Here is a 14973-nt window from a genome sequence, read left to right on the forward strand (position 1 = left end):
AATGTATTGAAGTCGGACTAAGTACGCCATCACTGAAGGCCTAGGTGGGAAATGTACAGGCCACCACTGATATTTATAGATGTGTAATATACATCCATCCATCCATCTTCTTCCGCTTATCCGAGGTCGGGTCGTGGGGGCAGCAGTCTAAGCAGGGAAGCCCAGACTTCCCTCTCCCCAGCCACTTCGTCCAGCTCTTCTCGGGGGATCCCGAGGAGTTCCCAGGCCAGCCAAGAGACATAGTCTTCCCAACGTGTCCTGGGTCTTCCCCGTGGCCTCCTACCGGTCGGACGTGCCCTAAACACCTCCCTAGGGAGGCGTTCGGGTGGCATCCTGACCAGATGCCCGAACCACCTCATTTGGCTCCTCTCGATGTGGAGGAGCAGCGGCTTTACTTTGAGCTCCCCCCGGATGGCAGAGCTTCTCACCCTATCTCTAAGGGAGAGCCCCGCCACCCGGCGGAGGAAACTCATTTCGGCCGCTTGTACCCGTGATCTTGTCCTTTCGGGCATAACCCAAAGCTCATGACCATAGGTGAGGATGGGAACGTAGATCGACCGGTAAATTGAGAGCTTTGCCTTCCGGCTCAGCTCCTTCTTCACCACAACGGATCGATACAGCGTCCGCATTACTGAAGACGCCGCACCTATCCACCTGTCGATCTCACGATCCACTCTTCCCTCACTCGTGAACAAGACTCTGAAGTCCTTGAACTCCTCCACTTGGGGCAGGGTCTCCTCCGCAACCAGGAGTTGGCACTCCACCCTTTTCCGGGCGAGAACCATGAACTCGGACTTGGAGGTGCTGATTCTCATCCCAGTCGCTTCACACTCGGCTGCGAACCGATCCAGTGAGAGCTGAAGATCCTGGCCAGATGAAGCCATCAGGTCCACATCATCTGCAAAAAGCAGAGACCTAATCCTGCAGCCACCAAACCTGATCCCCTCAACGCCTTGACTGCGCCTAGAAATTCTGTCCATAAAAGTTATGAACAGAATCGGTGACAAAGGGCAGCCTTGGCGGAGTCCAACCCTCACTGGAAACGGGTCCGACTTACTGCCGGCAATGCGGACCAAGCTCTGACACTGATTATACAGGGAGCGGACCGCCACAATCAGACAGTCCGATACCCCATACTCTCTGAGCACTCTCCACAGGACTTCCCGAGGGACACGGTCGAATGCCTTCTCCAAGTCTACAAAGCACATGTAGACTGGTTGGGCAGACTCCCATGCACCCTCAAGGACCCTGCCGAGAGTCTAGAGCTGGTGTAATAAGTAATATACAGGCCCGGCCCTAACCAATCTGGCGCCCTAGGCAAGATTTTAGGTGGCGCCCCCCCACATCGGCAGTGAAGTGTATATACTCACAAGAACCCGAAGAGCTTTGTCTTTGACCTTTAATATATAAAGGGGTGGAAAAGTGACGATTACCTGCAGGGCAAACATTAGCTAACCAGAAGGCAATAACAATGTAAACAAAAAACACCTGCTTAAAAGATCTAATACAAACATTTATATGCACGTACAACACTTAGAACTTTTAGCATATCAGTATGTGGAATTAAATTATAGAATGGATTAAGTAAAGAAGTTAAAAATTGTACTGATATGATCCAGTTTAAGAGGTTGTTCAAAAATAATAGTGCTTACAGAGTACAAAGAAGAAGAATTATGAGAAATAATGTTGTAACAAATAATATTTATATTAAATAGGCTTTACTTTGCATTTTAATTAACGTGGGATTATTTTTTGTATTTAGAAATAATAGTACCAACTTTTTTTTCTTTTTTTTTTTCTCCAACATTTGTGGCACTGGCGTGGCGCCCCCTGATGGACGGCGCCCTTAGCATTTGCCTATACGGCCTATGCCACGGGCCGGCCCTGGTAATATACATATATATTTATATGCGCATAATATATTTTTTGCCAAAGTCTTTATCAATAAATATTTTTTAATGATATCCGCATTTTATGGTGAGTACTTTTTGCATGTAAAACAGTTTAAGTAACTGACTTAACTTACTTTGCTAAAAGCACTTCCGCCTGTAGTACTTACGTTAACTCACCGCATGATGACGCTGTTATTTAAGCACATGTCATAAATTCTACTGTGAGATCGCCCCCTGGTGAATGAATACATCAACATGTAGGAAATGGATGGATGGTATTTACATAATTTACTGTACCGCAGTACGAACTCAAAATGTACTATTTGTGACTGGGTCTATTTCATTTGTAGTGCGCAATGTGTATTATTTAACGACGTTGATATGTTGAATTTCCCCCACCTTTGAGAATATACGATTAGAATATTCAATAAACTGTTGTTATCATCGGGCTAACGCTTATAAATCATCGATAAATCTTGAAATAATACACTCGAGACAAAGTGACCGACAAGCTGAAGTCTGTCAAATGTAAATAAAAGGCCATCTGCTACAAGATGTAAACATAAGATTAGCCCCTCCTATCTGGGCGTACACCTCTTTTGCCCCGCCCACATTGCGACTATCCTCCTCTTCTATTGGCCAGTCGCGACAAGCCGCTCACCTCCTACCGGACGTCAGCCCGCCCGCCGGAGAGAGGACAAAAACAATCGGCATCTCTTTTTCTCTCACACAGTAGAACATAAACAAGGAGACTAAATCCATCTCGACTTCTCTGACGCTTTCACCGCCGTTATCGACATGGTCTCTCCGGTCACCGTGGTGAGTACCACGGCCAAAAGTAGCGTAGACGTCTTTCCACAACGATGCTGGTTTGATTAGCACAGTGCTCCCGAAAATAAAAGTACACATGTTTGTAAGGGCGTCACTGTCTTCCCAGTGTTTAATAATGTACAAATAAATATTAATGGCGATCAACGCGTTCCCTTTTGCGTGGTAACAAGTTACGGTGGGAAATGTCCTGTCAGCACATGCAGGCAGCTATGTTGTCATTCTTATTAGCTTGTTTCATGATTAGCTACGTTATGTTGTTGGCGTAAAGGTATTTGTGTGTGAGTTCCACCAGCAAGTGTAGGATGTTTCCTAAAGGCACCGACTAACTGTAGGGAAAAATGTCACGTGACAACCTTTTCTTGTCTGTTTTTCTCTTATGTTTTTTCCCTTGGCTGTGCTTGCAGTAACGCATGCGCACTGCGCCGCCCGGCTTTCTTTCATGTCAAGTAATACTGCAAAATTTGGTTCATAAATACAGGGCCAAAATTGCCGATATTAATACCAAAACTATGTTCAAGATCAAAGAGTAATTTTGGAAATGTGCCCTTAATTTGTTGATCATGATTATGAACACAATAAAACACAGGACAAAGATAAAGCTAAAAATAACTTCTTTTTTTTTTATATTACCATAGTATTTGTTTACCATTTCACCGGTCCACCAATTTTCTACACTGTTTATGTTCATTTGGGTCACGGGTAAGCTGACGTTGACACATCCATCCATCCATTTCCTACCGCTTGTCCATTTTGGGGTCGCGGGGGGTGCTGGAGCCTATCTCAGCTGCATTCGGGTGGAATGCGGTGTACACCCTGGACAAGTCGCCACCTCATCGCAGGGCCAACACAGATAGACAGACAACATTCACACACTAGGGTCAATTTAGTGTTGCCAATCAACCTATTCCCAGGTGCATGTCTTTGGAGGTGGGAGGAAGCCGGAGTACCCGGAGGGAACCCACGCAGTCATGGGGAGAACATGCAAACTCCACACAGAAAGATCCCTCGCCCGGGATTGAACTCAGGACCTTCGTATTGTGAGGCACATGCACTAATCCCTGTTGCACCGTGCTGCCCTAAACCCAAACATAATACCACAAAATACATTTTAAAGAGAGTACAGTAGTTAGTTAGTTAATTACATTTATATAGCGCTTTTTCTCAAGTGACTCAAAGCGCTTTACATAGTGAAACCCAATATCTAAGTTACATTTAAACCAGTCTGGGTGGCACTGGGAGCAGGTGGGTAAAGTGTCTTGCCCAAGGACACAACGGCAGTGACTTGGATGGCGGAAGCGGGGATCGAACCTGCAACCCTCAAGTTGCTGGCACGGCCGCTCTACCAACCGAGCTATCCATCCATCCATCCATCTTCTTCCGCTTATCCGAGGTCGGGTCGCGGGGGCAGCAGCCTAAGCAGGGAAGCCCAGACTTCCCTCTCCCCAGCCACTTCGTCCAGCTCCTCCCGGGGGATCCCGAGGCGTTCCCAGGCCAGCCGGGAGACATAGTCTTCCCAACGTGTCCTGGGTCTTCCTCGTGGCCTCCTACCGGTCGGACATGCCCTAAACACCTCCTTAGGGAGGCGCTCGGGTGGCATCCTGACCAGATGCCCGAACCACCTCATCTGGCTCCTCTCGATGCGGAGGAGCAGCGGCTTTACTTTGAGCTCCCCCCGGATGACAGAGCTTCTCACCCTATCTCTAAGGGAGAGCCCCGCCACCCGGCGGAGGAAACTCATTTCGGCCGCTTGTACCCGTGATCTTGTCCTTTCGGTCATAACCCAAAGCTCATGACCATAGGTGAGGATGGGAACGTAGATCGACCGGTAAATTGAGAGCTTTGCCTTCCGGCTCAGCTCCTTCTTCACCACAACGGATCGATACAGCGTCCGCATTACTGAAGACGCCGCACCGATCCGCCTGTCGATCTCACGATCCACTCTTCCCTCACTCGTGAACAAGACTCCGAGGTACTTGAACTCCTCCACTTGGGGCAAGATCTCCTCCCCAACCCGGAGATGGCACTCCACCCTTTTCCGGGCGAGAACCATGGACTCGGACTTGGAGGTGCTGATTCTCATCCCAGTCGCTTCACACTCAGCTGCGAACCGATCCAGTGAGAGCTGAAGATCCTGGCCAGATGAAGCCATCAAGACCAAATCATCTGCAAAAAGCAGAGACCTAATCCTGCAGCCACCAAACCGGATCCCCTCAACGCCTTGACTGCGCCTAGAAATTCTGTCCATAAAAGTTATGAACAGAATCGGTGACAAAGGGCAGCCTTGGCGGAGTCCAACCCTCACCGGAAACGTGTCCGACTTACTGCCGGCAATGCGAACCAAGCTCTGACACTGATCATACAGGGAGCGGACCGCCACAATCAGACAGTCCGAAACCCCATACTCTCTGAGCACTCCCCACAGGACTTCCCGAGGGACACGGTCGAATGCCTTCTCCAAGTCCACAAAGCACATGTAGACTGGTTGGGCAAACTCCCATGCACCCTCAAGGACCCTGCCGAGAGTATAGAGCTGGTCCACAGTTCCACGACCAGGACGAAAACCACACTGTTCCTCCTGAATCCGAGGTTCAACTATCCGGCGTAGCCTCCTCTCCAGTACACCTGAATAGACCTTACCGGGAAGGCTGAGGAGTGTGATCCCACGATAGTTAGAACACACCCTCCGGTTCCCCTTTTTAAAGAGAGGAACCACCACCCCGGTCTGCCAATCCAGAGGTACTGCCCCCGATGTCCACGCGATGCTGCAGAGTCTTGTCAACCAAGACAGCCCTACAGCATCCAGAGCCTTAAGGAACTCCGGGCGGATCTCATCCACCCCCGGGGCCTTGCCACCGAGGAGCTTTTTAACTACCTCAGCAACCTCAGCCCCAGAAATAGGAGAGCCCACCACAGATTCCTCAGGCACTGCTTCCTCATAGGAAGACGTGTTGGTGGGATTGAGGAGGTCTTCGAAGTATTCCCTCCACCGATCCACAACTTCCGCAGTCGAGGTCAGCAGAACACCATCCGCACCATACACGGTGTTGGTAGTGCACTGCTTCCCCTTCCTGAGGCGGTGGATGGTGGTCCAGAATCGCTTCGAAGCCGTCCGGAAGTCGTTTTCCATGGCTTCCCCGAACTCCTCCCATGTCCGAGTTTTTGCCTCCGCGACCGCTGAAGCCGCACACCGCTTGGCCTGTCGGTACCTGTCCGCTGCCTCAGGAGTCCCATGAGCCAAAAGAACCCGATAGGACTCCTTCTTCAGCTTGACGGCATCCCTCACCGCCGGTGTCCACCAACGGGTTCTAGGATTACCGCCACGACAGGCACCAACTACCTTGCGGCCACAGCTCCAATCAGCCGCCTCGACAATAGAGGTGCGGAACATGGTCCACTCGGACTCAATGTCCAGCACCTCCCTCGTGACATGTTCAAAGTTCTTCCGGAGGTGGGAATTGAAACTCTCTCTGACAGGAGACTCTGCCAGACGTTCCCAGCAAACCCTCACAATGCGTTTGGGCCTGCCAGGTCTGTCCGGCATCCTCCCCCACCATCGCAGCCAACTCACCACCAGGTGGTGATCGGTAGAAAGCTCCGCCCCTCTCTTCACCCGAGTGTCCAAAACATGAGGCAGCAAATCCGATGACACAACTACAAAGTCGATCATAGAACTGCGGCCTAGGGTGTCCTGGTGCCAAGTGCACATATGGACACCCTTATGCTTGAACATGGTGTTCGTTATGGACAATCCGTGACGGGCACAAAAGTCCAATAACAAAACACCACTTGGGTTCAGATCCGGGCGGCCATTCTTCCCAATCACGCCTCTCCAGGTTTCACTGTCGTTGCCAATATGAGCGTTGAAGTCCCCCAGTAGAACGAGGGAATCACCCGGGGGAGCACTCTCAAGTACTCCCTCGAGTGAATCCAAAAAGGGTGGGTACTCTGAGCTGCTGCTTGGCGCGTAAGCGCAAACAACAGTCAGGACCCGTCCCCCCACCCGAAGGCGGAGGGAAGCTACCCTCTCGTCCACCGGGTTGAACTCCAACATGCAGGCTCTGAGCCGGGGGGCAACAAGAATTGCCACCCCAGCCCGTCGCCTCTCACTGCTGGCAACGCCAGAGTGGAAGAGAGTCCAGCCCCTCTCGAGAGAACTGGTTCCAGAGCCCTTGCTGTGCGTCGAGGTGAGTCCGACTATATCCAACCGGAACTTCTCTACCTCGCGCACTAGCTCAGGCTCCTTCCCCCCCAGCGAGGTGACGTTCCACGTCCCAAGAGCTAGCTTCTGTAGCCGAGGATCGGACCGCCAAGTGCCCTGCCTTCGGCTACCGCCCAGCTCACATTGCACCCGACCTCTATGGCCCCTGCTATGGGTGGTGAGCCCATTGGAGGGGGCCAACCGAGCTATACCGCCCCAATTAACTGTAAACTCTGTTAATTGGTTCTGTACCTGATCATAGTACATTCATTTAGCAATTTGGTGCAATTATTAATTATAAATCAAATATTTTCATGAAAAAGCTGTGTACGACCTTCTAAATATATATTTTTAATTACAATATGAGAGCCATATAAGTATGAAATAACACTTATACTTTACACTCTTTCAATCCAATACAATGATGCTGACTGAGTAGCCTCATCAGTGGCCACGATACTGAACAGCGCGCTCTGATTGGTTTGGTCTTATCTAGTGGCCAATACAATATTTTTAGTTCATTTTGCAGCTGGGATAGGCTCCAGCACTCACCGCGAAAGGGACAAGCGGTAGAAAATGGATGGATAGCCATTTGTATGCTTAACTGAAGCCAACAATACATATTAAAAAAAAAAAAAAACTATATTATATTAAAACAATATAAAGTCTACAAAATGTAATAAATAAATACAAAAATTCTAATTATTTTATAAAAAAAATTATAAAATCCACGATAGAGTGAAGTCAAACTTTGAAATGTGATGTTTAGTTTTACATGCAAATACAATGCAAAATACATATAAATGCGAAACAAAATAAAATAAAATAAACATTTAATATGTTGGCAAAGATGCCGATGAGCGGAGAGGGAAGAGAGCAGAGCCACGATAGTACATTGCATTGTGTTTTAAAAAATGTTTATCACCTTTTTTTATCAAAGTGCGGGCACTTACAACTTTATTTGAATCTTGATGGCTTATTTAGCAGTGGCACTTAATTAAAAAAAAAAAGCAAAGACACTGAGTTACCAATGCGTGGGGTGGGTTGGTGTCTATGGTAGATACCTTGTTATGCACTATGGTATACAATAGACCTGGGCAAATTAAGGCCCGGGGGCCACATGCGGCCCGTTAAGCTTTTCAATTTGGCCCGCCGGACATTCCCAAATAATTTTTTTAGATCTTTAAGATGGAAAGTGTAGCTGCCATTATGATGTGCAGTGATGTTTTCTAATGACCGTAAGTCTTCAACTATACAAAGTATTTCAATGGTTGGAATCTGCACTTTTGGATGATATACCAGTTACTATGGTAATCTAATTAGTTACTATGGTAATCTAATTAGTTACTACTAGCAGCTCAGACGAGGCACCAAGCAGTGTGGGCGGGAAGCGTTTCCACAGACGCGGAAAGTTCTAAAGCTTAGTGATATATCAGATATATCAGATTGTAGGTGGGTTTATTTTGTTCCCTTCGCGTTCATATTTCACTGTTTATGTTGCATTTTTGTTACGTTTCACTTGATTGTAAAATATGTTGATCGAAAGGGGGTGTGACGTTCATATTATGTCAATATTCAGTGTTTTATCGTTCATAGAAAAATGTAAAAATTCCCTTATGTTTTTTAAGGCGGTCTGTCATAACATGTTTAGCATTCAATCAGACATTATTGTGAGGTTTTGTATTAGCGTCCCTAAAAATAGATATACCGGCCCCCAGACACATTGTTTTCTCTAAATGTGGCCCCCGAGTCAAAATAATTGCCCAGGCCTGGTATACAAGAACCAGGGCAAAATTTTGGTGATAATTTTTCGGCAAAAATCATTCTAGCATCAATCTCAAATGGTAAATGGGTTATACTTGTATAGCGCTTTTCTTTCATTCAAGGTACTCAAAGCGCTTTGACACTATTTCCACATTCACCCATTCACACACTGATGGCGGGAGCTGCCATGCAAGGTCCTAACCACGACCCATCAGGAGCAAGGGTGAAGTGTCTTGCTCAAGGACACAACGGACGTGGTGTGGTTGGTAGAAGGTGGGGATTGAACCAGGAACCCCTCGTTGCCGTCCACTCTCCCAACCGCGCCACGCCGTCCCCATCTGATACGAATACCACCCTTGGTATGGATACAATCAATATTTGGATCAATCCCTAGTGCTTTTGATCAAAGTGTCACAGAGAGAAGAGAAACAATTGAATAATTGAACAAGGCCCAGCATCATCTTACTTAACAACTGCAATGAAAGGTTAGCTTCTTAGCAGGGGCCATGAAGGATGGAGTGTTGTAACTTGGTCCCTCATGTGAAGCCAGTGTGATTACTGTGAAGGCCGCCTGTGAGAAGGAATGCATGCCAGACAAGCCAGTCCCCATAGCGACAAGCAGTGTGAATTTGTTAAATTAATTTAGACCCAGCCAAGGCCCCCGGATTACAATGAGATGGAAAGTAGCGGCATGTGATGTCTGAAATAGAGGCACCGGCTCAAGCTCAAAGGACAAATGTATATGTCAACAAAACATACACAAATTAAAGTTGGGAATCATTTACCAGCATCTTGTGTGCCATTGACTACTTTGGAGTGAGTTCACACCGAAACAAGCGGAGATGGGTCTTGGTCTGCTTGCACGTGAACTCTGCCGCGGTTCGGTTTACTTGAGCTCACTAAAATGTGAACGCTGCAAGGACCAGTAGAATAATGATTATAGTGCAGAAATAAAAGCATGTGTTGGAAGTGTCTTTCTGCAATATGAATTGATTGATTGTCGACAGTTGTTATTAGTTTCATGAATTTAGTTTTATTTCCAGTCGAGTGCTCTTGTTTTCGGTTCAACTTCCTGTTTGCCTCCATTTGCCACCACTTCTGTAGTCTGAGCGCTGACTCACACACCCACCCCTGATTAGCAATCAGGATGCTTTTTATCATTTTTGCTTTGTGTGCCCGGTTGCTTTTTTGTGCACTTACCTTCTGCACTACTTCTGCGTTTTCCCTAATAAAAGGGTTTTTACTTTTACTTTGCCTGCTGTCTCTGCATCCCATGGTCCAGATCAACAACACCCAACTCAGACCCTCACAGTATATATAGCAGAATGTAAAAATAATCTACTTCATCAACGGCGTAGACATTTTACATCCGGCGTAAAAAACTAAGCCAAACAAATCATGTTAGTAACTCTCTATGGCGGACCGTACTGGCAGAACTAGAAAAACAAACCCAGTGGCAGCTTTGTTTTAGTCAAATTTGTTTTTTCAACGAAAATGTTTGCAAAAGTTTGCACCGGTTTTCATATAGCATCTCAGTTCCCAAGCAAAGAATGGCAAGCGTTGGTTATTCCTTTTTGTTGTGTTATTAATTCATAGTTTGAACCCAATTGTGTTTGTAACGTGGCTTTATAACGAAACATGCCTCTCACTTCTCCATCCAGAGGAGATTCTCCCCCCTTGTATGTCCCCCTCTATGACATCATCACTGGTTGACTCTGTAGTACCTCACGATTTGATTACGTCATTATTATCAGAGTTTCCCCTTAATGTATTTGATTGTGGTAATGCGCCACGGCAACATATTAGCCCGCACACCTTAAAAATATTTTTTTTTTTACGTGAAAACAAATAAAGTATTAAAGCTGCAAGCAGCGATGGACGGGACCGACTTTGACGGCACATAAAATCCAAACCGGAGCAGTAATTAAAACTCTTTCGTCAACTTTTAATCAGAAGGGTTCAATCTCTCTCCTGTGCTAGTTTGAAGCCGAAACGACAAACTCGCTCAGAGGAGATAATGTTTGAAAAAAGGTGACCGGTTTTTACAAAACTTTTGTTTTGAAGGGGGAATTGCAAACTTTCTGTTGATTTTTTCTGGGGGTTGTCAATTTATGAAATGTAGGTCTAAGTGAGACCTACATAGAAGTTTTTGTTTCATGTCTTTACGACATTCCTACTGGAAGTTACAGGCAGTTTTGTCTGTGTTTTCTTCCTAGGAGCAGTTTTGTCTGTGTTTTCTTCCTAGGGGGTGCTAGAGCGCAATTTTGAGTTTTGGGGTTTGGGTTTTTTATTAGGTTGCAATTTTCGCCAGTCCTGATGTGTGTGTCCAGTTTGGTGAGTTTTGAAACATGTTAAGGGGGTCAAATTACAGCTCAAAGAGGCAAAAGTGACCGTTTTTACAAAACTTTTGTTTTGAAGGGCAAATTGCCAACTTCCTGTTGATTTTTGCTGAAGGATGTCCGTGTATGAAATTGAGGTCTAAATGAGACCTACATAGAGGTTTTTGTTTCATGTCTCTACGACATTCCTACTGGAAGTTATAGGCCGTTTTGTCTGTGTTTTTTCCTAGGTGGCGCTAGAGCGCAATTTTGAGTTTTGGGGTTTTGTTTTTTTATTAGATGGCAATTTTCGCCAGTCCTGATGTGTGTGTCCAATTTGGTGAGTTTTGAAGCATGTTAAGGGGGTCAAATTACAGCTCAAAGAGGCGGCCGGTATAATAATAATAAAACCTTACAATTACAATAGGGTCCTCTGTCCCAAAGGGACATTGCGGTCCCTAAATATAATGCATTGTAGCGTCCAGAAGAAGACACAAAGGCAGATAATCTTTTTAACTTTTATTGCCAATTTTATGCTAACAACGGGCCCTATTCCAACAAGTATTTTCTCCATGCACACACGTCCGCCTCCGTGTTTCACATAAGACTTTCTCATTCACCGGCAACATAGGGGAAAAATGAACATCATGACACACAAACATACACATTAACACCGGCAAATAGTTACAGTATGAATGCATGTATAGAGTTTATTTTTTGCGCATTATTAACTAGTGATGCACCGAAAATTTGGTCCCCGAAAAAAGACCTATTTTTGATCACTGGAACAACGTTGCCAAAACCGGTTGTTGTGATGACGCAAGCCATACACACTGGGTTGTGTGGAACGGAGGCAGCATGTCCACGCTGTGGACAAACTTTTTAATATTCGCGATATACGCGTGGACAGCGATCTTCAAAATTTAAGATGACAATGGCGGCTTTTAAGGAGAGAAAGGCTCCCAGCAGTGCAAAGCAAGTGTGACGTCAGGCTCTCTGCACCTCGCTTTTTATCGCGGACATGGAGCAACAAAAGTAAAGAGTCTCTAAACACAAGTACAGGCTACAATATCTGGTGTTTGTATGTGCGTGCACACATCATATATATATATATATATATATATATATATATATATATATATATATATATATATATATATATATATATATATATATATGTACACACACATATACACACATACCAGTGACGTGCGGTCACTGGAGGCAGGTGAGGCGGGGCCTCACCTGCCATCATGGAAAGAAAAAAAATGTAAAAAGAAAAAATAATAATTAAATTGTTATATGTATCCAGTGATTATACTATAAAGTTATTTTCCATTTAACTTCACCAGTTTTAGATTTTTTTTTTTCAAAATCGCTGAATTTTCACATTTGCCGTTCAAATACTGAGAAGAGACGGTGCGGTGATCAGCAGCCAGTTGAGGCACGTCACTCAGTTGTGCCTCACCATGGATTGCGGACTCGGCTAACTGCTGGCCTGCTGTGCAGTGAGACCGTATTGCTATATGAACTATATTATACATTTCCATAGTTTAGTTAGCTGAGGTATATAATGTACAGTGTATTTTGTCAACAACTGTATGTGTGTAAAGTATTTCTTGTGCTGAGCGAACATACAACTGCTGCGAAGACGCACTGTGTGAAGCTCGCGTAATCCCGCCTCCTGGTGCCGGTTAATGCACCTCCGCCGCAGACTGCACCCCCCGACGGGAGCGCCACACCAACCAAAGCCCACACCCAAACCCTCCACGTGCAAGACCGAATCCACCCAAAAAAAGTCACTTACCAAGAAGCCAAAAAGTGCAAAAACAACAATACTCGCGCCGGAGGAGCCGTGAACGACTGCAGGGACACAACATTAGGTACACCTGCAGACTGCAGCACGGATTTCATATTTCATTCATTCACAACTCCTCCAACACGAACACCACTGTTCCCGTACTTATAAGTAAAGGTAAGACCATAATAACGTTTTTTTAATTAAATGTGCTTTTTTGTGTGCTACAGTTTGTATGTGTAAAGTTAAAGTTAAGTTAAAGTACCAATGATTGTCACACACACACTAGGTGTGGTGAAATTTGTCCTCTGTATTTGACCCATCCCCTTGCTCACCCCCTGGGATGTGAGGGGAGCAGTGGGGAGCAGTGGGCAGCAGCGGCGCCACGCCCGGGAATAATTGTTGGTGATTTAACCCCCAATTCCAACCCTTGATGCTGAGTGCCAATCAGGGAAGAATGCTGGTATGAGCTTTTAAACATAACCCGTTAACTGCTGCCAATCAAATGGTGAATAAGATACTCTTTAGGGTTCATATGTTTGTAAATCTGACTGTGATGAAGTCAGTGCCTCACCAGTCATGAACCTATCCGCACGTCATTGACACATACACACATACAGTGCAGGCCAAAAGTTTGGACACACCTTCTCATTTCAATGCGTTTTCTTTATTTTTATGACTATTTACATTTTAGATTATCACTGAAGGCATCAAAACTATGACACTTGTGAAGTGAAAACCATTTCAGGTGACTACCTCTTGAAGCTCATCGAGAGAATGGCAAGAGTGTGCAAAGCAGTAATCAGAGCAAAGGGTGGCTATTTTGAAGAAACTACAATATAAAACATGTTTTCAGTTATTTCACCTTTTTTTGCTAAGTACATAACTCCACATGTGTTCATTCATATTTTTGATGCCTTCAGTGACAATCTACAATGTGAATAGTCAAGAAAATCAAGAAAACGCATTGAATGAGAAAGTGTGTCCAAACTTTTGGCCTGTACTGTATGTATATATATATATATATATATATATATATATATATATATATATATATATATATATATATATATATATATATATATATATATATATATACTTATATATATATATATATATATATATATATATATATATATATATATATATATATATATATATATATATATTGATATAGATATATATATATATATTTCCTCTCGTACGCCTGCGCCAGCTCTTTGATGAAGAAAGTGAAAAAGATATTGAATGTGACAGCACAAAAGAGGCGTCTGCGTGGCTCTCCCCGATTTTATTTTGGAACAGATTATGAAAAAAAACCTGAGGTACCATTGTACGTTGTTTTTTATAGTTAAGGATGTTTATCAGGTTTCTGTTTGGGATTAGGACCGCATTTTACAGATATTGATGCTACGTGAACAACGAGCAGTCTTTACGATGTTTTGCATGTTACTGGTAAAATACAGTACTGTTGGCCTTAGAATCCCATCTCACTTTACAGCTTAGTTGTGGTGTTTTATCTCTACCTTTAAATGACATGCAGTCTTCACTCCATGATCAACTATTGGTTTTCAGTTGTGCTTGTTTGCAAATGAGCTTTATATAAACGGCTTCATTTGTGAACAAAATGATGGATATTTGAGTAAGACACTGTTGCTGTTACATGGAAATGACAAAAAAACAATGACTCAAAAGATACAGTATCTGTGTCTGCTGAGGCCATCCTTATGTTACACATCACTAATGATACAAGTCCTTTATGTTCCTGTAGTGTGTCTGACACTTGAGTAACATATGAGCCATACTGAATAATGGATGCCTCACTGATAAGATGCCATTCAGTGCTATACCTTGTTTCTTTATGGTGAAGACACACCTTGTAAGAGATATATCTTCACAAGTTGCTGGCCACCGTGTGTTGTTGTAATCGCTACTAAATTGAATGGTTTGTTTACTTGGGCAAAAGCTACCAGACAATTTTGATCAAAGGTGACATGTAGCTCAGGCTGAGAGAGAACTTGTCCATTTTTAATGATGACTCATGAAAAACATTGTAATCCTTTGGCTTTGGCACAAGTTTGTCATTTCCGAAGTGTTGGTGTAGACTTATTTTTACATGGAATTGAAATAAAATAGTGTGCTGCGATGAGGTAGCGACTTGTCCAGCGTGTA

At 44.6% G+C, this 14973-nt stretch overlaps 1 protein-coding gene across 1 annotated transcript in view; it reads left to right on the plus strand.

Moving 5' to 3' along the window:
* The first annotated feature begins 2567 nt into the window (after positions 1-2567).
* The window catches only part of tmem86a (transmembrane protein 86A), a 34181-nt gene continuing 21775 nt past the window's right edge, over positions 2568-14973 (plus strand). Inside the window, exon 1 of the mRNA XM_061970005.1 lies at positions 2568-2711. Within this exon, the coding sequence (XP_061825989.1) occupies positions 2691-2711 (21 nt within the window). The 5' untranslated portion in view covers positions 2568-2690. The remainder of the gene's footprint in view (positions 2712-14973) is intronic.

This window comes from Nerophis lumbriciformis, linkage group LG10, assembly GCF_033978685.3.
Source record: "Nerophis lumbriciformis linkage group LG10, RoL_Nlum_v2.1, whole genome shotgun sequence".
Lineage (NCBI taxonomy): Eukaryota > Metazoa > Chordata > Actinopteri > Syngnathiformes > Syngnathidae > Nerophis > Nerophis lumbriciformis.